Genomic DNA, 27,955 nt, shown 5'->3' with positions numbered 1-27,955 from the left:
TCAGAGAGATACGGGGGGGGAGAGGTTGTGGACGGCCTTGAATGTGTAGAGGAGGATTTTGAAATTGATTCTGAGTTTGACCGGTAGCCAGTGGAGCTGCTGGAGGACGGGGGTGATCTGGTGAAAGGAGGGGGTTCTAGTGATGATGCGGGCTGCAGAGTTTTGGACCAGTTGAAGTTTATGGAGGGATTTGTGAGGGACACCGAAGAGGAGTGAATTACAATAATTGATACGGGAGGTGACGAGACTGTGGACCAGGATAGCAGTGGTGTGAGGGGTGAGAGAGGGGCGGAGACGGTTGATGTTGCGATAACACAGTGTTGTTGCCTCCCTCCCTGTTGAGCTCTGGCCAGTCACACAGCGTCACTGCTCCTGAGTGATAGCACGTCACCAAAAACCTCTCACCCACAGTCTGCAGTGTAAGTATCACGTCTCCCTCCGCCAGCCCGGCAGCAGAAAAAGAAATACCTTCATACATCCCTAAGAAGCCAGCTTATCCAAATAGCATTGCTTTTCATCGATTCTCATACAAGCTTTCCCCTGACCGCTGACACCATCAAATGAACAGCGGAGAGCGGATGAAGGGAGGACAGAAGCAGGATCGGATGAGTAGGAGGTGGAGGAGGATGGCAGAAAATAGATGTTTCTGTCGATTTTGCAGGAGAAAATAAAGGCGTGCGGGACAGCCAGGCTTAAAGCCAAATCAATGTTGTCAGCAGCTGGCACTTAAGAAGGGGCCATTAAAGTTTAAAAAGTTTGGAAAGCAGCGCTGGAATTAGGGCCAAATGGGTTAGAGGTAGGAGAGCTCTGGCTTCCATTAAAATCAAAGCCAACAAGAGCTGACAGATCCTCTCAGGATTCCTGCTGTCCTCCTGCCTTTTTTTCATCAACTCCTTTTCTCTCTCGCTCTCTTCTCCTCTCTCACTTACATTCATTGACTCAATCGTTCTTTCTCTATCAATCCACTCCACTCCTCCAGTTTGTTCACTCGCACGCTGCCTTTGTGCCCGTCTCTTCGTTGATTATTTTTACCTTCACTTTTCATCAATCCATCCCTTCCTGTATGCGTCTCATCATGTGGGCTTTATGCACCCGCTGCTCTTTTCAGCAACTTTTGCGCATCGCTCGCTTTCACCCTCTGTCTGTCTCTGTGTAGGAGAGAAGTTGCTTCGCATTTCTCGCCATTCATTTTAACTGACAACTCCTGAGAGAATAGACTTTCTTGCAAACTGAAACGCAGACACTTCATTGGAGAAACCTGTGAAGTTTGAAGTGCCAGCGGTCAGTCATGGAAATCCACATCAATGTGCCAGCGGTCAGTCATGGAAATCCACATCAATTTGAGTCTGCAGACTAAAGAAACTCAAATTAGATTTTATTTTCACTCATGCCTCAAACTCTCCGATGAATCATTTTCTGGACATTGAGCACAACTCATGTGAAAAGACACAGATAGGCTACATTAGCAGTCAAGCATTGAACGTTCAGCACAGTGGGATCTACTAAAGCACCAATTAGTGTGTTTATACATCATAAACATTTATGTTTTTCTCTTTATTTGTTACATGAGAAGAAGAGCACAGAAAGACTCCCAAGGGTGAGACTTCAACACGCTCCGTAAATAAATCCTCTCCTGCAGAACGAGTAGATTTCAACTAGAGTTTGTTTCACACTAAAGCTGGAGCATGTGATGTAGCAGGAGACATTTATTGTTGTTTCTTGCATGTTGATGTGTTGTTTGAGTTTTTGTTGACTTATTCACTTCGAAACTGGATGATGTGGTGATGTTAGGAAAGTGTACAAAGGTTAAGTTAGGTCAAAGTGGGAATCAGGTGACTCAAACTCAGTGTGTGTCATGAGCTGCTTTCTTTTAGTTTGTGTTTTCCTTGTTTGGTATTTTGTCACTGATTCCCTTTTTATTTTCTATAGTTCCCTTGTGTTCCAGTCATCATTCCTCCCTGTGTATTCTGTTTCTTATAAGTTAATAATAATAATAATAATAATAATAATAATTCATATAATTAATATAGTCCTTTTCTTAGTACTCAAAGTCGCTTTACATAAGATGAAAACTAAAGAAAGAAAATAAAACACATAAATAAAAACAAACAAAACAGGGACAGAGGTGAGGCGGGGGGAGAGGTCATGTGTTGTATGCTTTTTGGAACAGGTAGGTCTTGAGGTGGTTTTTAAATGAGAGGAGAGAGTCAGAGTTAAGGATGTGTGGAGGGAGAGAGTTCCAGAGAGTGGGGGCAGCGATGGCAAAGGCTCTGTCCCCCCAAGGTGCGGTGCTTGGACTTGGTGATAGGGGACAGGAGGTTGGCATCTGATGATCTGAGGCGCCGAGATGGGGAGTGGCGTTTGAGGAGGTCGGTCAGGTAAGAGGGGGCGAGGTTATTGAGGGCTTTTTAGGTGATGAGCAGGATCTTGAAGTGGACTTGGTGCTGAATGGGGAGCCAGTGGAGGTGCTGAAGGATGGGTGTGATGTGGGCTCTTTTTTTGCTCCCTGTGTTTCTGGTTTGGTTTTACTTCCTGTGTTTTCCCTCCCTTTTGATAGTCCTCACCTGTGACTCTTTACAGTTGCAGAGCCAGGAGGTTGCCAGGGGTGGCCATGGCCACCTCTGAAAACTGATTGGCCACCCTGAAATTCTTAAACATGATTGGCTATTTGCCATGTCAGAGGTATTACTTATATTCAAATCAGCTATTGAGTCACATTTTTAATGTTAACGTTAGAAATCTACAAAAATGTAAAATTTATTAAATTATTTTATAAAAAAGAAGTTAAAGGCACTATGAGGAGTTTTTCACCAGCTGAGAAACAGACTGAAACCAACACTGATGCCTCTCTATGACCTTCAAACCATGAACAACAACACTGATACCTTCTCTGTTGTCATTTTTAATGCCTTAAACCACTCAGTGGGGGTAGGTGTTTGACATTTGGCTTGGGAAACATCCTTTTCCGGCTGTTTTCATGGCAAATAATCACATTGAGTGATACTTGTGGCTGTTAAAAGACAGTAGGGTGATGTTTTTGTTGAAAACACAAATTTTGCATGTACAGAACAAGAGATAAGAGGTATCACTTTGTCCACAATGGGGCGCCAAAATTGATATAAATCAAAAGTTCCTCACAGCAGCTTTAAGGTAGATGTGATTATTGGAAGTAACCCTCCTAGGTTTGGGGTAAGCCCCTAATGTTTTCCACGCCTGGCCAACCCTTCAACAGTCAGTGCCCCAGTTTGGCCACTCAAGTCAACACTGTGTGGCTCCACTGTCTCTTTACCCTGTGTATATCGTCTCTGTATTTCCTCCCCTCTGTGTCGGTACATTGTGGTGTGTGGTCAAGTCTACTACTGTGATTCCTGTGTTCCCTGTGTTCGTGTTTCCAGTGGTTTTGTTTTAAGTAAGTTTTGGTTTATTCCTTTTTTTTTCCTTTTAAGTCTGCACTTTGGTCCTCTTCAAGCTTTCCAAACGTGAAATTAAGATCTGATCTGTGTCATGATAACGATACTTCATGATATCTGATGACCTGAAGAATACAAAGTGTGTCTTTAGAGCAGGATCCATGTATTTACTCCCTACACTTTGGTTTCACTAACATCAATATTCTATTCTATTCTATTCTATTCTATTCTATTCTATTCTATTATATGACTGTACATCTAACACTTACAGTTGTATGCACCGTAATGTCAGTGACCACAGCAAGGTCGTTTTCACTCATCTTCCATTCTTCTGTAGCTTTCAGTAAAACTTCTGCATTATTTTCATTTGTGGTGTAAGTCTCACATCAGTTTATAGCGTGCAGGAATGCATTTCCCATTTGATGGCAATAATAAGGGCGGTAACCATCATGTGGGTGTTGGTGGCCCGTGGAGGCCACCCAGAGGTGAATGCATCCTCCATCTTTCCTCCCATCACAGCACAAAAAGCTGGAACGGATTTGTCCTTTTCTCTTTTTGCTTTCAAAAGTAGATAATGCATCCCTAAAATGCATTTTACTCTGCTGTCCAATAGTATCCTGTTGTCTAATTCTTCTTTAATGGTGCTTGCAACTACTTCATATTTCCCTCATGCATGTCATGAGTGATTAGAGTCATGAAGTAGTGACGCAGTAAGTCAAACTGGCAGTGAACTCAGTTTGGACCTCTTTTTTTTTTCAAAGTAATATTGATTCACATCACGAGGGTCTAGAAAATGGTATCACGCATCACTTACTCATTGATACATGTATCATATGGAGCCCTCACCTGTTGCATCCTATGATCACAGTATTCCTTTTCTGTCTGTGTCAATCATCATGCTGCAGTAAACTTGAACATCACCCAAAGATCTTTCATTTTGTACATTCGTGACACGTTCCTGATTTGTATCCCCGGTCGAGTCGGGTTCCTTTCTGTGTGGAGTTTGTATGTTCTCCTCGTGAATGCATGGGTTCCCTATGAGTCCAAAAACACATGCTCACCAGGTTAATTGGTGACTCTTATTGCCCGTAGGTGTGAGAGTGCGTGTGAATGGTTGCCCGTCTCTACAGCTTAGCCCTGTGAAAGCTGGATAGGCTGCAGCGTCCTGTGACCCTAAACGGGATAAGCGGATAAGATAATGTTTATTTTGAATATGTCTGTCAAGTGTTACGCCCAGCTCGTTTAAGAGCTCACCAAGGAAGGGAGGTCCCCACAGCGACAGCTTTTAAATTAGTAAATCATTTTATTAATAGTAATTAACAACGGAAAACTAATGGTGAAGTCAGCTGTCAGTAGTGTGGTGAGGGTGTTGGGTGCTGTGCGACTATGTGTGCTAACTAACGCTATGTGTGAAAGGTAACCAAAAGCTAAACTCAACATAATCACAAAAGGAAAACAAAAGAGGGTGCCTGGCAGGCACCAGCCTTCAGGAGGGAGAGAGAGAGAGAGCCATCTTTGATTCCTCCAGCTTTTAAGGGCACCAAGCAGGTGTAGCCAATCCCTAAACGAGCTGGGAGGGGCAGGCACTCCAGGGAGGACCTGAAAGGGGAAAGCAGAGGCAGGAAAACACACAGACCCAGGCCTATGGCCGTCACACAAGGTACATTTATCTATTTAAAAGACCTGACAGTCACAGTAAGTGTTCATAAGTCAACAATTGTGCAAGCAAGACGTTGTTATTTTAAACTCCTAGAAGACGTGACTTATTCAAATGTTGGTAATACGTGGTGGAAATATCTACTACTTACACATTTCCTCTGAGAGCATCACCTTTCTTTTCCTACATAATGCCTGACTGCTTGTGCAGAATTTCAAGTCAACTTCCCTCTTAGTGCAAGGTGTTATCAAGCGTAAGTGTCGCTAACATGCAGATATCTAGAGTTGTCATGTCATGCAAATTGTTGCTTTCAAGTAAGCATACACGTCGGTGGAAAAGAGTCAATCTGAGCCAGAGGAAATTTACTCTGCAAACGTGAAACATGCAGGATAGAAAACAAAGTCCTCTTTACACAAAGTCTTGTCTTTGAAAGCTCGACAGCCCTCCGTCCAATATCTGCCTCTACGTGTTCACATAATACACAGACCGAATAATCAGAGTTCAACTCGCTCTGCTGCGGGGTGAGACCGGGTTAACTACACAAACTTTGACGAACTTAGGTAACCATGGAGTTTTATTGTTTGCTGGCACAATGCTGGGTTTATATAGACGCTGTAGCCTGGAGGTGTTATGTATTATCAGGCTGCTATGCTGGGACTGAAGTTTCTCTTTTGTCTCCTCCGCAGCTTGTTTCACCTGCGGGTAACGCTGAATGGCGAGTGAATTAGGATGCTAGCAGGGGGGGGTGGGGGGAACTCCCTGTTGTACAAGCTGATGTTGTGGAAGCCTTGCAAATATGTAGAGAGCCACAAAATAAACTTCACAAATTCACACATAACCAGAAAAGAAAATAATCACCTCCCCAAACACTCAATACACACACACACACACACACACACACACGCACGCTAGCATGCACAAACACACACACACATTCCAACAGGCATCCAGCTGCATAACAACACAAGTATCTACAATTCATTAACACATGCAAATGAGACAAATATGAGTACACGTGGTGGCATGTTCACACACACTGTGCATGGTTCCCTCCTCATTTATGCTCTTGTTAAATATGATAACAGATCTGTACGTTTTAAACGGTGTAATAATCATTTAGCAATACATCAACGACAGGGCATCGCTCAGAGTCAAAGTTACCCCCAAAGAGGAAGAAGAGTCAAAGGTTTATGACGGCAACAACCATGGCGATGATGGAGGCAGAATCAGAGGCCATTAAATACTTCCCAACATGAAGGTGAATTAATTTTTTCACAATAGGATGTTGTGTTGTGTAGTCAGCCACTGATTTTGCAAGTTTTTCTGCTTAGAAAGATGAGAGAGGTCTGTAATTTTCATCAGAGGTACACTTCAACTATGAGAGACAAAAATCCAGGAAATCACATTGTAGGATTTTTAAAGAATTTATCTGTAAATGATGGTGGAAAATAAGTATTTGGTCAATAACAAAAGTTCAACTCAATACTTTGTAACATAACCTTTGTTACTTGCGTGGGGCCCCAGATCGAGGGAGATTATCAATGGTCTTGTATGTCTTCCATTTTCTTACAATTGCTCCCACAGTTGATTTATTCACACCAACCTGCTTGCCTATTGTAGATTCACTCTTCCCAGCCTGGTGCAGGTCCACAATTTTCTTCCTGGTGTCCTTGGACAGCTCTTTGGTCTTGGCCATGGTTGAGTTTGGAGTCTGACTGTTTGAGGCTGTGGACAGGTGTCTTTTATACAGATAACCAGTTCAAACAGGTTCCATTAATACAGGTAACGAGTGGAGGACAGAAGAGCTTCTTAAAGAAGAAGTTACAGGTCTGTGAGAGACATAAAATCTTGCTTGTTTGTGGGTGACCAAATACTTATTTTCCACCATAATTTACAAATAAATTCTTTAAAAATCCTACAATGTGATTTCCTGGATTTTTTTTTCTCATTTTGTCTCTCATAGTTGAAGTGTACCTCTGATGAAAATGACAGACCTCTCTCATCTTTCTAAGTGGGAGAACTTGCAAAATCAGGGGCTGACTAAATACTTTTTTGCCCCACTGTATATAGTCCATGGTTTGAACAAGGGATGTAAATTTCAAGTATTTTCCATGATCGATCTTTGGAAATATTAATGATCAATTATCGATTAATCATTAAAAAACGTAAACATTTTCCATGTCAAAAATAATGCCAAATGTGTTTTTTTCCACTGAATCAAAATTTATTTCACAACACAATGTATATAACTGACAGTATTGAATCTCTACGGATCGTATTGAGGTGTTCAAAATGTTAAACACGCTGAATATCAACGTGTGGAGCAGGCTCATAATCTCTGCAGACATACAGTCATAAAAGTGAAGGCTCAGACTTCAACAAGGGAACTGAACAGAAACATATTTCAGACTCACAGTGTCCAGTTTTTTGTCTACTCCTTCTTTTTGAGAAGAAAAACCATGTGAACGTGGTCAGGTGTCAGCAGGGAGCACAACCGGGTCAGAATCAGTCCGGCAGCGGCGGATAAAAAAGCCTCCAGCTGAGCATCTCAACACCTTCAGTCAGCTGATTCACATCCAAACATGCTTTAAACTTAAACACCTCCCTGATAGCTGAACCAAATATGAGACCACATGATGTTTGTTCCAAGTAATAGAAAAAGAAAAATGTGTTGGAGTTAGTTCTTAACAATCAATTCGGTAACACTTTACAATAATGCATTATTAAGCATTAATTAACAGTTTAATAATAGTTTAATAATCGTTATAATGTATTACCTAACATTAACTAACACATTAGTTAATGCATTAATAAGCAGTTAATTAATGTCCACTGCTCAGAGTTTATAAATACATTATTAAGCATTAATAAAAGTTACAAAACTTAATTAGTTAACCATTAGTGAATGCTTTCTGGACCCTTATTGTAAAGTGTAACACATGCATCACTTGAGTAACATTATAAATGCTAAACTGCCTCATAAGCATTACTTAACCATAATTAAGCATTAGTGAATGCTTTTTGGACCCTTATTGTAAAGTGTAACACATGTATCCCTTAGGTGACACATACGCTGAAGCAAAATGAGTTGAAATGTAGTTGAAGCAACACATGTAAAGAATTCAACACATTTTATTTAGAATAAAACAGATAATCACAGATAACATCTCAACTGGCACAGAGAAGTACGGTGGCCCTGAGAGCTCACAGCACTGAAACTTAAGAAAACACATGCAAAAAGACAAAACACAAGCAAATTAAGAAAACATCTTCATCAATTTGACAACACATGCGCAGCATTTAGAAAACGCGATGCAAAGACCACAACACAATACATTAGAAAAACGTGCTGCAAATAGACAGCAACACAACACAAGTGTTTCCAGAGGACACTTAAAAGTGATGCACACGCTTATGCTTATGCTTATGAGGCAGTTTAGCATTTATAATGTGTTACCTAAGTGATGCATGTGTTACACTTTACAATAAGGGTCCAGAAAGCATTCACTAATGGTTAACTAATTAAGTTTTGTAACTTTTATTAATGCTTAATAATGTATTAATTAACTCTGAGCAGTGGACATTAATTAACTGCTTATTAATGCACTAACTAATGTGTTAGTTAATGTTAGGTAATACATTATAACTATTATTAAACTGTTAATTAATGCTTAATAATGCATTAACTAATGCTGATTAAGGGACCCTTATTGTAAAGTGTTACCATCAATTCTTAACTATTGGTTTCACTTCCTGACACTGCCCTCACTGCGTTTGGTGGAGTATCATTCCAGCAAAGAAGGTGCAAAAAGATGAAAGATAAAGATGAAATTAATGCAGAGCTTAGTCAAAAGGCTCGGTATGTGTATCTAACGTAGAGCATAAACAGGCCATAAGAAGATCCACTCACTATTTTCATTCTGTAAATCCACTCCATGAGAATCTGCATCTTAGTGTGTGAGTATGTGTGTACACGTGTGTACATGTGAGTGTGTGTGTTTGGAAGAGAGAGACAATAAATAAATAGATACCTGCAAATAACTGGGAGGAGAGAATGTTTATCAAAAAGTTGTGATTACCAGCGGAAAATTCATTAGCCTAATCTTTACACTGCCCGAGGCGATCATCAAAGATGTCTGCCTGCGTGTGTGTGTGTGTGTGTTTGTGTGTGTGTGTGCATGCTCCACCAGACTCTTTGGATGTTTGGGAGTTCTTTCTCTCTCCTTCTTTCCGTATGACACAGCGTGTGTTTGTGTAAATGTTGTTCTACAGAAGCTCTGTTGTGTATTTGTGTGTCTTGTCATATCTTTCCATGAACACTCTTGGGAACGTGTGTGTGTGTGTGTGTGTGCGTGCGTACGTGTGTGTGTGTGTGTGTGTGTGTGTGCGTGCGTGCGTGCGTGCGTGCGTGCGTGCGTGCGTGCGTGCGTGTGTGTGTGTGTGTTGCAGTAGAGCAGATTGATGCTTCATGTCTCTGCTACATCTGGGTTACCACACACACACACACACACACACACACACACACACACACACACACTGTCTCTCCAGCCTCCGTCATTTAGTCTATTGTCAGCTTCCATTCCTGTGGCTGTCCTGTCAACATGCCTAATGGTGTGTGTAATACACTCAGATACCTTCACAACCTCCCACCTATTTGTGTTATTGTAGTGTGTGTGTGTGTGTGTGTGTGTGAGTGTGTGTGCAGTATGTAGTTATGTGTGTGAGAGTTCCATGAGGGAGAGAAGAGTAGGAGCCAAGATGAGCTCAGGTTGAAGTCATCGTGTTAGTGAGAGCAGGTTTCTGGATTCTTAGTGTGTGTGTGAGTGAGTGTGTGAGGGGTGAATTCTTGTCCTTTCAGCCTCTTTCTCACCTTTCCCCTCGCTCACACCTCTGTTCTAATCCAAGACTGTAAAGTTGAAGCTCTCTTGTCCCCGTTGTTTCTTGGTGAGAGAGGTTCGAACTGCTGCAAGCATTTTCTAACAAAGGACAGAGGTTGAGATTACAGCTCATTCAATGCATTAACACCACAGACTGAACAGAGGATGTGAGTGTGTGTCTGCAGAGTAAGTGTGTAGTCCTTATTGCAACAGGTGTGTGAAGGGCACAGAGCTGGTTAAATTGTCTACTTAATAATTGAGGCCTTGGATGGATTATTTACTGAGACAATAAAAACCAAGTGGGGTCATTAGATCTACAGAGCTCCTGGAGAGTCGTACGCTCAGTGATGTTTGAGGTCACGGGACATGATGGAGCAAATAATGAGTTTTTTAAGACTTGTTAATTTCAATGATGTTGTTCACTGCAGTCTTCTCCTTCTGTCAATTGTAAGGTGGCAACTAGCGGCTCATTAAAGGCTCATTAGCGCCCCCCTCCATTTTAAGTGGCCGGGGGGTGTAATTACATGTTTATTCATATCAAATTTTAATCAAAAATGTTTTATATTTATATCGAGAAAATTATATCGCGATAATTATTGTTATTGAATTATCGCCCAGCGCTACTTATAACTAAAACGTTAGGAGAAATAACATCCCAGAAAAATAATGGTAAAAATTGAATCACTGCATAACTCAAATGTGTGTCCCCGCCTGTATTTCTGCACTGCTCTTCCACCCTCGTCCTCCCTGACCCTCCTCCTAAACTACTCCTCAACACACTCCAGCACTTGTTCTTCCTCTTGATTCCCCCCCCCCCCCCCCCCCAAAAGACACTTTAACCCTCTTATCTCCTCTGCATTCTCTCTCCACCTTCCTTCCTCTATCATCTTTTCATTCCAGGAAAAGCTCATCCTTTCATTGCCACCTTCCCTTCCCTGACGCTTCTCGCAGCTCTCTCGCCCTGCACCCTTTCTCGCCTCCTCCTCAGCTGTGCCGGAGGAAATCATCCATGAAAAATGTTTTGACCCACTATAATTGCCGCTTCCACCGTGTTTCCCATCTTCTCAGAGCCGGAGCCACGTGCTCGTGAAAGTGATGTCAAAGAGAGAGACAGGCACGGACACACAAACATGTATGCACGCAGGCAGTCACCCATGCAGAATGCATGAGGGACACACACAGAGAGGGACGTGTACGTGTCAGGCAGACTAACAGGTTTCCTCATTATGTGCTGTGTGCATGCTGGCAGAGGACAAAATCACCTGAACACCTCCTCAGCTGTGTAGCCGAGTGTCTCAGGACTGCATCAAACAGGTTATATGAGTGAGGACAGAGCTGGAAGACTGAGTATTTGAAGGTGTGTCTTTGAATTTTGTCCACTGCCTCCAATTTGGAAAATGTAAATATATGCATATCAACATTTACAGATACAATAGATTAGTTGGCTTATACAGTGGGGCAAAAAAGTATTTAGTCAGCCACTGATTTTGCAAGTTCTCCTACTTAGAAATATGAGAGGGGTCTGTAATTTTCATCAGAGGTACACTTCAACTATGAGAGACAAAATGAGAAAAAAAAATCCAGGAAATCAAATTGTAGGATTTTTAAAGAATTTATGTGTGAGGTCTTAAAATTACAGACCTCTCTCATCTTTCTAAGTGGTAGAACTTGCAAAATCAGTGGCTGACTTATAATTTTTTGCCCCACTGTACGTGCATGTCACTCCAATATCATCTCAGAATATAAATTTTAGGGTTCAGTTTGAAATGAAACTACTTTTTTGTGTGTTATGAATAATTCATCGACGTTTCTGATTTTTAAAACCCTTGAAGATATCTTCAGATAATCTGTGTTAACATTTCAGGCTGAAAATAAAAACAACCTTAAAACAGAAAGATGATATTAATCTCCAAGAATTACTATCTACAGCCCGCTCCACACGGTGATATATCAGCTCTTTAATCCTAGAGTGTGAATGTTCTAATACTAATACATTTTTTGACTTTTACTGATTTAAGTGTTTTTATTAATTTAACTGATAAACATTTGTCTTTGTTTTTAAAGCTTGTGGTTTAGAGACGAGCATTTATTTTAATGCGCTGAGGAAAGCAGAGCCAAGGAGATCCACATGCAAGAGTACTGCTAATAAGTGCTGCATGATATTGGAAGAAAACATGTCGCCATAGAACACTTAGCTGAATCACAGGGGACTGAGGATGTGCAGGCTTGGAAAGAAAATTAAAGATATTTACTCGAATATGAAAGCTAATATCTGCTAATTGAAAATAAATAAATAAAGCTAGGCAAAGCTGACTAAGAAACAAATGTTAAAGGTGACATATCACGCTTTTTTCATCAATATATATTGGTCTAAGAGGTCCCCAAAACATGTCTTTAAAGTTTATGCTCAAAAAAACACTTTGAAATCAGATTTTGGTCTGCCTGAAAAACCCTCTTCTTCAGTCCTCCTCAGAACACCCTGTTTTCTCTCTGACCACGCCCCCTCATGAAGTGGATGTGCCTCGGCTCTCCAGCACGTTGATCTAATGTTTACATGTTGACTGAATATACACGGCTATGCAGAGATCACGTTACTTCAACCCTCTGAATCTGATCCAGAATCTGATCCTGACAGAGAGGCGCCTGCAGCAGGACCTTTCTGAAGGTTTGGTCACAGATTTAGTGTTTCTTGTTGTTTTATTTATCAGTATGTAGACGTGTGTCTTGGTACACAGCTACGAACATGTAGCTATGTGGCTATGCTAACTAGCGCTAGCACTTATCTATGATAAATAAAAATCATCCACTAGATCTTCAAATCTGCAGACGTGGGGAGTAAAACCGACCTTTGCCAGAAAGGCAGCAGGACCTTTCTGAAGGATTGGTCACAGATTTAGTGTTTCTTGTTGTTTTATTTGTCAGTATGTAGACGTGTGTCTTGGTACACAGCTACAGCTATGAACATGTAGCTATGTGGCTATGCTAACTAGCGCTAGCACTTGTCCATGACAAATAAAAATCCTCCACTAGATCTTCAAATCTGCAGACGTGGGGAGTAAAACCGACCTTTGTGTTTATTAAGACAGCCTACAACTAGCATGCCTCCCTCCTAAGCTCCTTGTTAGCACACATGTGTGCAGGTAATGAAAAACGGAGGAGGGATTCAGTATTATTTTATACAGTCTATGGGCTGAACAAGCTCCGAGCTCTGACTCCGTGACAGACCGGATATTGTTGTTACGTAACAAAAACACAGAAGTCTGAAACGGCTGGTTTCACACACATTTACAGAAAGGTGTAGAAATCAGAACAGGGGCAGAATGGATTTTTTTCATTCTCGGGGGGTTTGTAGACATGCCAGGGAAACATATTTCAGGTAGAGAACCATTAAAAAGTCAATTTTGCATGATATGTCACCTTTAAGTTATAATGAGAAATAAAGTCATAATATGCAATTTAATAGGGTAAATTACGTATTTAAAGGGTCCTTTAACAAGCGAAAAAGTTGTAATTATGAAGAAAAATGCATATTATGAAATAAAAGTCATAATCAAGAGATAGACAATATAAACTCTGGAATAAAAAGACTAAAAATATGTGTGAAAAAGTCCAAATTATGAGGTAAAAAGTCAAAATTTGGGAATAAAATGACATTTCTAAGAAATAAAAATGCTGAAGTGATGAAATAAAATTCAAATTTGCCATAACACCATATATTTCCTTACTGTGGAAAAAATGCAGGAAGTGTTTTTTACGTTCTTATAAACAACTGAAAATTTGAATAGCTCTATTATACTTATTATTATTTAGATCTTCTGGTCTATTTCCTGCCTCCAAATCAAACCTCCCTCCTCCTTAAAGCTAGGGTTGGTAGTCTCGGAAAACCAGCATGAATTTGAATGTAGCTTTTCCTCATGACTCCGTCTAACCCCTCCCCTCCTCCCTCGGAGCTCCTCCAAAACGACGCCCCCCCGCTCACATGCACGAGCGCCGCTGACTCTCGACCATATGATGGTGACTGATTCAAAACCGGTCCTCACCAAAACATTCTCATAGTGAAAGTTAAAAACACAAACAAACATGGCTGCTGTTAGTACTCACAACTATCATGCTAGCATTATCCAGTTGTACTGGTGACACGATATCAGGAGAAAAGTTATAACACATATATAATACTGTAACAGCTCTACTGTTTGTTAACCTGTTCAGTGTAGATGTTCTTAATTCCTACAGTGTTGACGGTCAGTGAAGGCATCAGGAGAGGTGTAGAGTGTGTGAGCGGGAGAGAGGAGAGACAAGAGGAGAAGTTCTTCATTCATTCAAACATTGATTGTTGTTTTGTTGGTTGGCGTGATCACGGCCGACAGTGACCGGTTATTAAAGATCAACGTGTTCACGAATCGGCTCGTCATCACTACAGCATCCGGACGGACGCTACAATAAATATATATTTTCTGTAGGACTTACTGAACGTCATTAATTATTCTGCTTGTTGGTGAGAGCTTTTTAGACTCTGATCCGGACTACAGTCCTGAGCAAAGCACCTCATCAGGTCAGAGGGGACAGGCCCGAGGACGAGCGAGAGGGGCAGGAAATAGAGTCAGGGGAAGCAGAGGCAGGAGACGGGGACTCGGAGGAGTGCACGCCGGGGAAATGTACACGCAGGAGGAGGGCAGAACGGCAGGACGGGATATGAATGGTTTAAAATTTGGGGAGACAAAAAACAGTGATTGGTTGTTGTTTACCAGGTTTACTCCGGCTGTAGATAGCAGCTTTTCTTCACTCTTTTTTAAGAACACATTATGTATTGATTACCATCAGGACATAAAGATCATTTTAACCAGTATAACAAAAAGTGTATCTAAATCTGATTACCAACCCCAGCTTTAACCACGCTGTGTCCGGCCCTCACAGCGGCTCTGACACCTGCAGGGAGCAATGCAGCAGTCAGTGGCGGCTGGCTAATAGAGGTCGCTAGGGCACTGCACCATCACATGACTTTCAATAAGACATTAAAAAATGTAATTAAAATGAAATAATAAAATTATACTCTGAACTATATGTATATATATTTTTGTATGAGCAAGATAAATGTTATAGTTAATGATGAGTAAAGTTGTTTTGTTCATCTGTGCTGTCTGATTGGCGACGTGTTTTCGCCCTGGGTGCAGAAATCTTTGTCCATAGACTCGTTAAAAGTTCTCCTCTTCAATACAAGAGATAGGACCATGTCTGGGCACACCTTCCCTGCACACAGGGCTGAATGCAGCTGGATTTACATACCATCACCCTTCAGCCATGGGGCCAACCACGTCACAGCCGTCTGTCATAAAGTGCGGCTGATCGACAGGTCGAGCCCGGTCGAGCCGTGGGAGTTGGAGACGATCGGACAGAGATGCAGAATGAAGAAAGAGAAATTCAATCATTCAGTGAAATCACTTCAGACATCACCTTTTGAGAGGAGAACATACCAGGAGAAGCTCCACGTGAAAGAACTCATTAATCAGCAGTCCAAAGACAGAGGGAGACAATACACCTGGTCTTTTTCAGGACCTGGTTCAGCAACAAGGCTTATATGCCTATTTTGGAGTGATACCCCAACCTGGAGAAATCTCCACCAGCCGCCACTGGCAGCAGCCTCAACCATCCTAAAGATGTTTAAAGTTATGTATAATCTGCATCCCCAGCTCCTTGATTGTAACTAGCAACTGTCCATAACTCAGTCTTTGCACAGACCGGCACTTTACCTGTGATATGGTACTGAAAGTATATACTCTGTAGTCCTGTTGGTGGAGTTTGTGTGCTGACAACATGAACAGGCACTGAGACGAGAAGGAATACATATCATCAAAATCATGTTAGCTTTATTGGGCATCTGACAGCATGATGTGCATCAGGTCATATGACTGACATCCCACATCCTGCAATGTGATAATTGCACATGCACACACTGCAAAAAGTGGGGAAATGTCTCATTGATAAATATGTTTAAAGTGCGTTCAAAAAGCACACATAGTGCAAGCGTGTCCCTGCATACATACACTCCCAAATCACTCATTCATTCCCTCACACTCATCCATATTCACACTCCCACACACACTCTGACATGGACACACATACAGCTTACAACATGCTGACCTAATACTTACAGACACTTTCATTTGGGATGAATGTCAGAGCTAATCCAACCTTAAGCTACAACAAATGACTCCCCTTCCTCTCCCTCTCCTCCTTATTTCCATCTGCCAATCTATCCATTCATCCACCACCTCTCTCCCTCTTTATCTCTCCATCCATCCCCACATCCTACCTCCTCTAGCTCCCTGTTTAAATGTTATCCTCCCTCCCCTCCCCCGTCCTCTTTCTCCTCTCACTGTGTAGCCGCGATGTTTTGTGCTGTGGGAGAGAAACCGCTAATGTTTTTGGCGTTTCCTCGCATAAATACACAAGCAAACTCTCTTCGTACTCCCATCCCGTCGCTATGCTCCACTGAATTTAAGGTTTCCGCTGCTATGGCAAGGAGGCTGTTGAAATTAGATTTGGGTTATGTTGCCAAGCGTGACTGAGTCCTTTCCTGTGTGAGGCTATAACTGAGACCCGGCAGCTTTAACTGGGCAGCCAAAGGGAAGATGACAGGTGTGCACCAGGGACCTGTTAAAGGCATACCTTGACATTTAGAGACGTAGTGTGGTACTTTCCTTTGACCAGCACAGAATGAGAGATGTGCACATATTCGTTTTTACCGCCTCTTTAAGTGCCCTGTTGTCAGTGTTACTGTGTCTTATTAAGACTAACGGGCACGGCAGGCTAATGAGATAGCTGTACCCGGCGGCTTCAAAGAAGCTCACTGAGCTACCTCTTTCTTTGTTTTTATTCATTTTTAATAACCGAGGACCTACAAAAACAAATCTTGGGTGGAAATTGGACCTTTATGAAAGTAATGCAGCTTTTATATCTATTTCTTTGGCGTGAAGTGTTGGGCAATTTCCAAACTGCCGAAAAGGAAAACATTGTAATAGACAATGATGTCTGTTTTTTCTTTTTTGTACCAGAGCAATCCAAGCTGTAAAGAATACAAATCATGTTTGAAAAGAAGCTCAAAGTGCAGAAATATTTGAAGCAGGAGCAGAGATAAGAGATACTGACAAAGTGCAGTTTTTTAAACAGTGTGCAAACCATGCATTGACTTTGAAACCAAACACTGATTACTGTGTCTCATGGTGCAAACAGCTTTTCTGTTGTGTAAATGCAAGTCACAGCTCAGAAACTTGCACTCATACTGAGGTTTGGAGATGACATTAAGTCATTGATGCACGAAATGGTCAATGCGGTCACCTGATGGCGAGACACCATGGCACTGCCAAAGGAACTAACCTTAGTGGCCTTCATACCATAGACTGTATATAATATGGAGGTAGTATCTGTGACGTCACCCATCTGTTTCTGAAGAGCTGTTTGAGGCCGATCGGCGGCGGCAGCCATATTGCTTCTCTCGAGTCAGTGTGACGTAAAGAGGCGGAGTTAGAGCCTCCTAGCTAACAGCTACAGTGTTCCCGCCTGTCAATCAGGTCCGCTGTGCCTCTCATTGGACGACTCATGATCTCAATATCTTCCAAATTGCTGTGTTAGAAAAAAATTCACCCCCCCTACAGTGTGTGCTGATGGAGAAATGAGCCATCCAGACTACACTGGTCTTTTGTACCAGGCTGTAAACGTGTTTATTTCTGCTGTGAAGATCAGCTTTTTCCCATTCATGTGTATGTGGCTTCCGGTACTTCCTGAGCCAGCCTCAAGTGGATCCTCGATGAACTGCAGCTTTTAACACTTCTGCATTGGACTCATATTTTTAGACTGGATGTTGCTGCTTGCTTCATACATATCAATCGACATTCCAGCCATGTATTCATTGGGACTAAACGATCAATCTTATGTCAGTCGTCTCTTATGGCTCCAGTTTGGCTCAGTCTGAAAGGCAGACGCCACACATTCAGAGGCTTCAACCCCTGACCTCTGCCCTTTGATGCACATTTATCCCACGCTCATTACCCCACATGTCCTGTTTCTCTTCTCATCTAGTACTTACAAAATGTAGACTAAATAATCTGTAAAACTCTACATCAGTTAGTCTCAAGTAACTTCAGTGATCGACCTGTCGCAGACGGCAGTATATTAAAAGACAAAAAGGCCTTTAGCGCTGAGAATTTAAAGGAATAATTCAGGAGACCTCTGGGCTCTGGGCTTCAAGGAACGACACCATCTTTATACTTACTTCAGTCTATTCTGCTCTGCTTTCAGCCCATCTATCTTCAGGTTAATGGCTAATAGATGTGGAGCTTTTAGCCCTGCAGATATTTAAAGGAAACATGAGCATACCTCTGCTCTGCTCCATCACGCAGAAAGAGAGTGTGGATGTTGTTTATACCGATCGAGATGTGCCCCGTCAGCCAATGTGAAATCATTAGTTATACTAATTGGGTCCTTGCTGTTGGGGTATGTGAATCCCTCATCCCTCTCCTCCACTTTCTTCCTCCCTTCATCTTATCTCCCACTCTTTATCCTCTTGCAGCCACTTCTGAGCTGACATTTTCTCTCTGTCATGCGTCTCTCATCCTTTTCATCTCTCTCCCTCTCAGCACCCTTTCTCTCTGTCTCTCTTTACCTCTCTCATTCCCGTCTTCCTGCACTCAAGTTTCACTTCCGCAGACTTCTTAAAATGTTCATCTACTTGTTTCTAAAGTGCAGAACATGAACAACCTGGATACAGATGTTTGCTGAGATTAGTGTCAGCCTCGGGGGTTTGCGTGTGCGAGGAAGAGGGACTGTGAGAGAGCTTGGAAAGTAAATATTGAAGAGTAAATAAATAAGGAGATGAAGCAGATGGCAGAAAGTTAGATTTTATTTAGGTTCTTATTAGAAACTCAGTTTTTGTGAATCTGATTGAGGAAGAGAGGACAGAAGGAGTACAGGGGGAGTTGAGGGTCAGGAGGGATGGTGACTGCTGGGGAAGAAGGCACCTGCTGTCCCTAAAATACATTTTGGAACCATCTTAAAAATGCAATACAGTTTTTATGAACCAACATGTGTAATCATAGCAATTTTACTTGAAGTCAAATAAATAGAATATACTGTATCATGTGTTTTCTTTTCTCAACTTGGATTAAGGACCACCTCTTTCATTCATGTACAGTCATGGCCAAAAGTTTTGAGAATGACACAACTATTAATTTGCACAAAGTCTGCTGTTTCAGTTTTTATAATGGCAATTTGCATATACTCCAGAATGTTATGAGGAGTGATCAACTCAACTGCAATTAATTGCAAAGTCCCTCTTTGTCTTGAAAATGAACTTTATCACCAAAAACACATTTCCACTGCATTTCAGCCCTGCCACAAAAGGACCAGCTAACATCATTTCAATGACACACAGGTGTCACACACATTAACACAGGTGTGGGTGTTGATGAGGACAAGACTGGCGATCAATCTGTCATGATTGAGTGACTGGACACTTTAAAAGGAAGATGGTGCATGACACCATTGTTCCTCATCTGTTAGCCATGGTTACCTGCAAGGAAACACGTGCAGCCATCATTGCATTGCACAAAAAGGGCCTAACAGGGAAGTTTATAGCAGCGAGTAAGATTGCACCTCAGTCAACCGTCTATCGAATTATCAAGAACTTCAAGGAGAGAGGTTCAATTGTTGCCAAACAGGCTCCAGGGCGCCCAAGAAAGTCCAGCAAGCGCCAGGACCGTCTCCTGAAGGTGTTACAGCTGCGGGATCGGGCCGCCACCAGTGCAGAGCTTGCTCAGGAATGGCAGCAGGCAGGTGTGAGTGCATCTGCACGCACAGTGAGGCGAAGACTTTTGGAGGAAGGCCTGGTGTCAAGGAGGGCAGCAAAGAAGCCACTTCTCTCCAGTAAAAACATCAGGGACAGACTGATATTCTGCAGAAGGTACAGGGACTGGACTGCTGAGGACTGGGGTAAAGTCATTTTCTCTGATGAATCCCCTTTCCCATTGTTTGGGGCATCTGGAAGAAGGCTTGTTCGGAGAAGACGAGGTGAGCGCTACCATCAGTCCTGTCTCTTGCCAACAGTGAAGCATCCTGAGACCATTCATGTGTGGGGTTGCTTTTTGGTCAAGGGAGTGGGCTCTCTCACAATCTTGCCTAAAAACACAGCCATGAATAAAGAATGGTACCAGAACGTCCTCCGAGAGCAACTTCTCCCAACCATCCAAGGGCAGTTTGGTGATGAAGAATGCCTTTTCCAGCATGATGGAGCACCTTGCCATAAAGCAAAAGTCATAACAAAATGGCTCGAGGAACAAAACATTAAGATTTTGGGCCCTTGGCCAGGAAACTCCCCAGATCTTAATCCCATTGAGAACTTGTGGTCAATCCTCAAGAGGCGGGTGGACAATCAAAAACCCACAAATTCTGACAAACTCCAAGCATTGATTATGCAAGAATGGACAGCCATCAGTCAGGATTTGGTCCAGAAGTTGATTGACAGCATGCCAGGGAGAATTGCAGAGGTCTTGAAGGGTCAACACTGCAAATATTGACTTATTGCATGAATTCTGTGTAATTCTCAATAAAAGCTTTTGATACTTATGAAATGCTTCTAATTGTATTTCATTATACCATAGAAACATCTGACAAAAACACCTAAAAACCCTGAAGCAGCAGACTTTGTGAAAATGTAATATTTGTGTCATTCTCAAAACTTTTGGCCATGACTGTACTATGCCCAGTTGATATGTTTAAAGTATATTCCTGTTATCTTGGTTGTGTTCCCTTTAAGAGCCATGTCTCAGGTACTGAAGTCACATGACTTGTAATCAGGAAGTATAAGACAACATGGTGGTGTTTACTGCAGTCTATACAATCTAGTGATAATTACTTTACTGTGTAAACTGCTTTTGATCGCCCCATTGGTTTGTGTTATTTGTAGTGATGGGAATTCTGGCTCTTTTTAGAGAGCCGGTTCTTTTGGATCCGCTCACTACAAAGAGCAGGCTCTTTCAGCTCCCAAGTGGCTCCTCAGATTTCTTGTTTGAATGACTGTATTACCTAAAATAATGTAAAATTATATGTCAAATGAATTACTAATATAAAAAACATACATTATATCAAATGTTTATCATTTAAAAGGCTTTATTTATATACTCAACATGGAGCAGAGTGTTACAGAAATTACATTTTAAGTACAGAAAACAAGACTCATCTCAACTAGACAAAAAGGTCCAATCTCTGATTGTATATTATTCATAAACTTTGAAACACCTTCATTAACAGCAGGTTCCCTTCACTGTCTTTATTCTTCACTTATTGTACTGATGGATAAACAGTTCTAATGTCCATGACCTGGATGACTGAGATCCTTCACAGACAGTCTAATGTGCCTTTGCAGGTTTTTTGTGGACCCTCATTGATGACATATTTTAATCTTGCACAGTCTACACTCTGCCTTTAAACAGTCTATGCCATTGAACTGTGTCTAAAATTTACTGTTTCCTGCAGTCACTCGCTTTCTCACCTTTCCTGTGCGTTCTCTATGTCGCGCACGTTCTCCCTTTCGTCTCCCTCCTGTTCGTGTGCTCACGGTGCTGTGTGTGTCTGGAACCCCTCCCCTCCCCATTCTGCTCAATGTAGACACGTGATTGGTCAAGACGCCACCATGTCTTGACCAATCACATGAGGCTTTAACAGAAAAAGACTTCAAAGAGCCGGCTCTTAAGGCTGATTTATACTTCTGCGTTGAATCAACTGCGTACCCTACGCCGGGGGTCCGCGTAGCTCCCGTACCTACGCCGAGGCCTACGCACGTAGCTGATGTGCAACTCCTCCAAAATGTAACTCCCCGTAGAGCCGACGCGGACCGCAAGCTCTGTGATTGGTCCGCTCGGCGGCTTTGTCTTTCCCGCATTTACAACACTTCCGGGACCCGGACATCGGCCGCACATCGTCCGTGTATTTCATCTCCTCCTCTCTATTCTTCATGTAATCATGTCTGTATGATAAACAGCAACATGTATCAGCTGTAGATTAACATAACACGCTCTGAATCGCTGTGGAAAAGTAAACAGAGATCGTAGCGGGACCGGAAGCAGGTCCTGTCAGGTCACCATAATAAACCTGAGGCCTTTCTGCAACCCCTGAATAGTTTCATGCATTGCCTCCTCTTATAGCCTTACATCCTGCATGCTTTCTCTACTGATGCTAAATATGCTGAGTTAAGCTTTTGGTATCATCTTCAGAGTGAGGCCTTCTGCCATTGTTTGTGCACGGCAGGTGTTTTCTCACAATCACTAAAGATAAGCTCTGCTGGGCGTGTGATCCGTTCTACTCAAAAACAGGCTTTCGATCAGCCCTTCAGTGAGAAACTCATCGACGCTCCTCCGAGGAGTGTTTTGAGAGTGCATCGGGAATCATTTAAGAAAACCTCTTTGCAAGTTTCCTCCAACATATTGACATCCAGTCTGTGAACGCTGCGCTCACACGCTGGAGTCTGAAGGCGGCAGAAATGACCGAAGGGATAACTTCACTATCAGAGCGTGTACACCAAAGAGTAGCTTTTCTATTTCATGCTGGGGTTTTCTTTTTGCCTTGATATGGAGCTGCATAATTTGATCTGGAGAAAGAGCCTAATTCTATTTGCTGAGGCAACTTGTGTCTCAACAAATACACCAAACTTAAGTGCTTTAGTCATTATTTGTGGAGTGAACTCATCCGTTTGGCAGATATTTGTTCTTGTGGAAATTAACTGGAGTAAAAGTTGTCTCTCTGTGCAGTGTGTATTTTATCTTTCTGCTCACTCTCCCTCGTGGCTTCTATTCGCTCTCCTCCTCTCCCCCTCCCTCCTCTCCCACTGATTCACTTGTTTTTCTCTCCACCTGTCTTGCCCTCTGCCTCGTTCACTCCCACTCTGTCTCCACATCAAAGGAGACCCCTTCTAAATAGAAATTCAGTCTCTGTCTCCGTAGATCTTTCTTGATGACAACCCCAGTCGACCACAGAAAGCATCATCCCCTACGGCAGTGTGCTCTCTCTTCCTTTGTATCCACAACCCCAGTTTCTTTTCCTTTTTTTCACCCATCACTTTCTCCCCCCTCTGTGTTATTTTGGGAACCTAGAGAATCCACATGAGTCTAGTCCCCTACAGCTGTAACATCACTTTCTGTGTATCTCTTGTCGTTTTTCATACATTATTTATTGTTTTAATATCTTTGTTGTTTTCTGTATATTGTTCTTCATTCTTCCACCCCTTTATAACTCAACTCTCCTTTTATGCCCACAGATCTTTCTAGATGCCAACACCATCAGACTGGGCAACATTCCCCTCGGCAGTGCTGTGGATCCCCTGGAGGGGGCGCCAGCGGGTACCACCTACACCAAACAGACTGTGTACGAGCTCTGCTCCTGCGCTAACGGCAAACTGTACCTGTCGCCGGCTGAGAAAGGATCTACCTGCCAAACAACCAGTAACTTTTGTCTCTGGAGCTGAAAGCAGGACGTTGACAGACACCTGGGAAACATGGACTATTAGAGTTTGAAGCTAATGCTAGCCAACAGACTGAACCAACGTGGATTATGGCCTGGTAGGATGCTAACCCAAGCTAACAGACCCAATCAACACAGATTCCAGCATGAGGAGAAGTTCATGTCGGCTGACCAATCAAATAAAATGGATTAGCGGTTAGCCGGCAGCTAATGCTTGCTAACAGATCAAGTTAACATGGACTGGCTAGGTGTGAGGCTAATGCTAAAAGACTGATTCAATATGGACTGGAGCTGTTGCCAGATCACCGACCAAATTAAGATGGATTGGTCAGTAGCTAATGTGAATGCTAGTCAAAGAGATGGATGACTCAGCAGAATTGGCTCAATGTTTTTACGCTACGACCTCTCATGGACGTGAATGGACAGTTTCATTCTGGGGCTCTTGTCGACTGTCTTTGCCATTGTTGAATTGCTGCCATGTCGGTTTCTGAAAGCCACAAGGAAATACCTTCAAGGGTTTCCTGGAAAAATCAAAGTCTCACACAATAACAGTGAGATGTTTGATCACCGTTTGACCAAAATGTCTACAAAACGTGCGACTGCTTACGTTGGAATGAAGAGAAATGATGACGGGCAGCAAACACGCCAGCAAGGACAAGGACATTAAGAGGTTGGCAAACAGAGATCATTATGGACCTTGGTTTAGCCCAATGGGTAGCTAACAAGCAAATCATGGTTTAGTCTAGTGGGAAGCTAAGGCTAGCTAACGGACCAATCTATACCAGAAAGGCCTTTCCCCACCTCCCCCTCTAGTCTTTCAACCCTGATGCTGATGTGCAACCCCTCCACATGAATCTGCACCTGGTACAAACACATTCTCCAACCCCACCATTCGTAGGATGACAAATGCAAGTGATGACGCTTCAACTTTGCTTTTGTTGGGTTTTCCCACCTTATGCTTTCAGATTTTACATATCTTTTACCCACTTTGATCAGATCCTTTACTGGTTACCCCTTGGCATCCTGGTCATTTCCACTTCAACATCCCTCTCATCTTTTTCCCTTTCCATATTTGGTTGCTGTGCTCCAGTTATTTTGGTCTGTCTCTGCAGCTGTAAGCACTAGACTGGTGAGGAAATGAGTTTTATTTGGACTTCCCTCTGTCTCTCACTGGTGTGGCTAAAAAAAGAACAGGAAACAGTGAGATTAATTGCTTTTCTTTTCACTCAACTGGTTTGAAAAAAAACATCCCTCATAGTCTGTTCCAACATCGCCCTTTGGTTTGCACCTCTCAGTGCTCGCTCTATTTAGACATCAAGCAGTTTTTGATAAGGGAATAAAAGCTACTGAATAGGAAAGAAAAGAGGAGAGGTAGGTAATTCTTATGTAATCATACCTTACTGAAATTATACCCTGCAGGCTTTTAAATTATGGCTCAGACGGGAGCAGTAGCAGACCAGCCTCTTTTGGTATGTGGGCAAAACCTCTGCAAGGCAGTCAGGAGACGACCAAACCGATTGTGTTCTTGTTATGGAGTATTTCACATCTTCATAATGTGTTGCTCTTCTTCTTCGTCTTGTCTGTTTCTAACGTTCAGCTGAGACATCTACGCTCCGTGTTCATGCTCTCTTTTTTGTTCCTTCGTCACACTCCCTTTACCGCAGTAATTTAACTTTAATTACGTCTTGCTCAGCTTCCTCAACACTCTCTATTTTCTTCCCAGCAGTATCTAAAGGCGGGTACACACTACAGGATAATCGGGGTTGATCTTTGTCCCGATCTCCCCCTTACGATCAAAGCCAGTAAAGGCCCGATTGTCAGATGTTAGCAAACGACATGGTGTCTGTGGCAGTGTTGTAGTACTCGAGTCCAGGACTCGGACTCGAGTCCGAGTCGAGTCAAGTTTTGCAGGACTCGTGACTTGGACTTGGACTCGAGCGCTGATGACTCGGACTTGGGGTCGGACTCGAGCATTGACTGCAAAAACACCCGGATGATAGAGAGGAGGACTCGGGCTTATATATTGATACAGACTGTTTTAATGTTCATGTTTGATTTTGTATGTTTCATAAAATGTATTCCGTTCAGAGCGAGGGCTGGCACGAGTGATCGCCTGCACGTGACGTCTGCCAGGATTAAAAGACGCTACCAGCCGTGCATTTTTCTCTCAAAGATTTCACAGTAAATGAGAGCAGAGCAACATGTTGGAGATTTAAGAGACCTATCAAGGAAAGAGACCAGCTCAAACTTTAACAGACATCTGTACAGGATGAACCCAAAAGTGAGAGAGATGTTTTTTGAGACCGTTCATCACTTTACTGTGTTAGTGTAACGGTGATATTAGTGACTAAAATAACTAAACCAAAGTTATTAAGTTGTTTGATTTAGTGTTAGTTTATTGGACACCGGCAGTGATCCCAGTGCAGCAGAATCTCTGAGCACGTCCTCTCATCAACTGAAGCACAGCAGAATCTCACTGCAGTGGCAATCAGACCTCGTCAATTTACTAAAATCGAAACTGAAAATCAAACCGGTCACAGCGCTGGGGGAGAGCGGATCGTACAGGATCAGACACATTTTAAATGTCCAGTAAAAACTTCAGATTGTCTGAAGTCTTATTGAACAACATAGATTCTCATTAAACAGTCTGTAGCGTCCCCGTGCTCTAACATCTTCTGGTAAAAAAACAAACAACAACATTCACCTCTCCCTGTGTCCGCCCCTCCTATCTTACCTGCCCATCCAGGTGAAAACAATCAAACTATCAAAATGCTTACTAAAATAAAATAATAATAATGCACATGACATTGCCCTTAATACAAACAACAACATATAAATGACATAAAGTAAAATGATTATGAATATATTAGAATAATTTATATTTATGGCATAAAATGATGGAAATAGCTCCAACACTAATGTTAAAGGCCCTGTGAGGAGTTTTGAACTGTCTGAGAAACACACTGAAAATGATCCTGATGCCTCTTTATGACCTTCAATAGCAAACAAGACCATCAGCAGCAACACTGACACCTTCTCTGTTGTCATTTTTAATGCTTGAATCCGCCCTGAGGGGGGTAGGTGTCAGACCAGAGGATGGACATCTTGCTTCAGAAACAGACTTTATTTGACTGTTTTCATGGAAAAGAATCACATTGCCTGATAAAGTTGACTGTTAAAAGACAACAGGATGAGGTTTTTGTTGAAAACACTACTTTTGCATGTTTAGGACAAGAGATAAGATGTATCACTTTGTCCACAAGGGGGCGCCAGAATCGACACAAAACAAAAGTTCCTCACAGCAGCTTTAAGTAAATAAATGTGTTTCCTACACATCCAAAAGGTCCCACACAGCCAGACCAGGTCCACACAGCCAGACCAGGTCCACACAGCCAGTCTAACAGTCAATAGTTTGGATTCAAACGGCTGCCCTTCTTGTAATATATAATATTATCGGTGAGGACTCGACTTGGACTCGGACTCAAGTCATGAGGACTCGACTCGGACTCGGACTCGCATTTTTCTCTGGTGACTTGGACTCGGACTCAGACTCGAACACAGAGGACTGAGGACTCGACTCGAACTCAGATTTGGAGACTCGACTACAACACTGGTCTGTGGTGTGGGGTGTGTTAAGAGTGACTCTGTCCGGTCAGAGCCGCTCGGAAGGCCTTAGAAGGAGAGATCGTAAATAATAAACAGGTTTAATATTTGCGACTAGAACTCCTGTAGTGTGTGGGATGCTCCGAGGGGAGCTGAGCCAGTCAAGACGCGAGCTGACTCAGCTGACTGACGTAAGAGGAAGTAAAAACAAACAAAAACATGGCGCCGGTGAAAACTCACCGCTGTGATGAATACAACTCACGCTGTAATGCATACAGCCCACATTCCCGCCGTCTCCATGACTTTTAACATAATCATCTTCCTTTTTTGTGTGTTTTCAGGAAAGTAAGAGGCCGAAAACAATCATCACTGCTTCTTCCTGTTTGTCCGCCATGTTTGTTTACACCGCAGTCACATTTTACTACGCCAGATTTAGAATATTGAGCGTGAAGAACCTGATACTCTGCTGAAGAATGGGTTAGTGTGTGTTGTGCTCCGTAGTGCACACCACACACTATAAGATCAGAAGAGAGAGATGGTGTGCGATCTGTCTTTTGTTGTCATCAAGTGTGTGCTCTCTAAATGTGTGAAGGTTTGAAGAATCCTGTAATGTGTGCCAGACTTTAGCATTCATTATCCCGTCACTCATTGCTCACCAATAAACTATAGAGGTGTTCTGATATAGAAAGCAGTATTAGGATCGGCTTTGCCATACTTCCTGAAATGCGGTATCCCCAGTCAACACACTAATTTGCCCCAACTAAATTCAACGTGTTTGATACATGGTCATGTAATGATGAGATAAAAACAACACAAAGGCAGTGCTAGCAGAGATTAGTGGACGCTTGAAAATCAATGTTTCCACAGATATCGTGGACACTTTCGGACCATGCTTGTTTAAA

General features: G+C 42.4%; 1 protein-coding gene across 1 annotated transcript in view; it reads left to right on the top strand.

Annotated features, from left to right (window-relative positions):
• The window catches only part of LOC117815294 (zeta-sarcoglycan), a 365,700-nt gene extending 342,246 nt beyond the window's left edge, over positions 1–23,454 (top strand). The window contains exon 7 of the mRNA XM_034686927.1: positions 23,248–23,454. Coding sequence (XP_034542818.1) covers positions 23,248–23,454 — 207 coding nt within the window. The remainder of the gene's footprint in view (positions 1–23,247) is intronic.
• Positions 23,455–27,955: the final 4,501 nt, after the last annotated feature.

This window comes from Notolabrus celidotus, chromosome 7 (assembly GCF_009762535.1).
Source record: "Notolabrus celidotus isolate fNotCel1 chromosome 7, fNotCel1.pri, whole genome shotgun sequence".
NCBI lineage: Eukaryota > Metazoa > Chordata > Actinopteri > Labriformes > Labridae > Notolabrus > Notolabrus celidotus.
The sequence above is the reverse complement of the archived record's forward strand: the minus strand, read 5'-3'. Positions and strand labels throughout refer to the sequence as shown.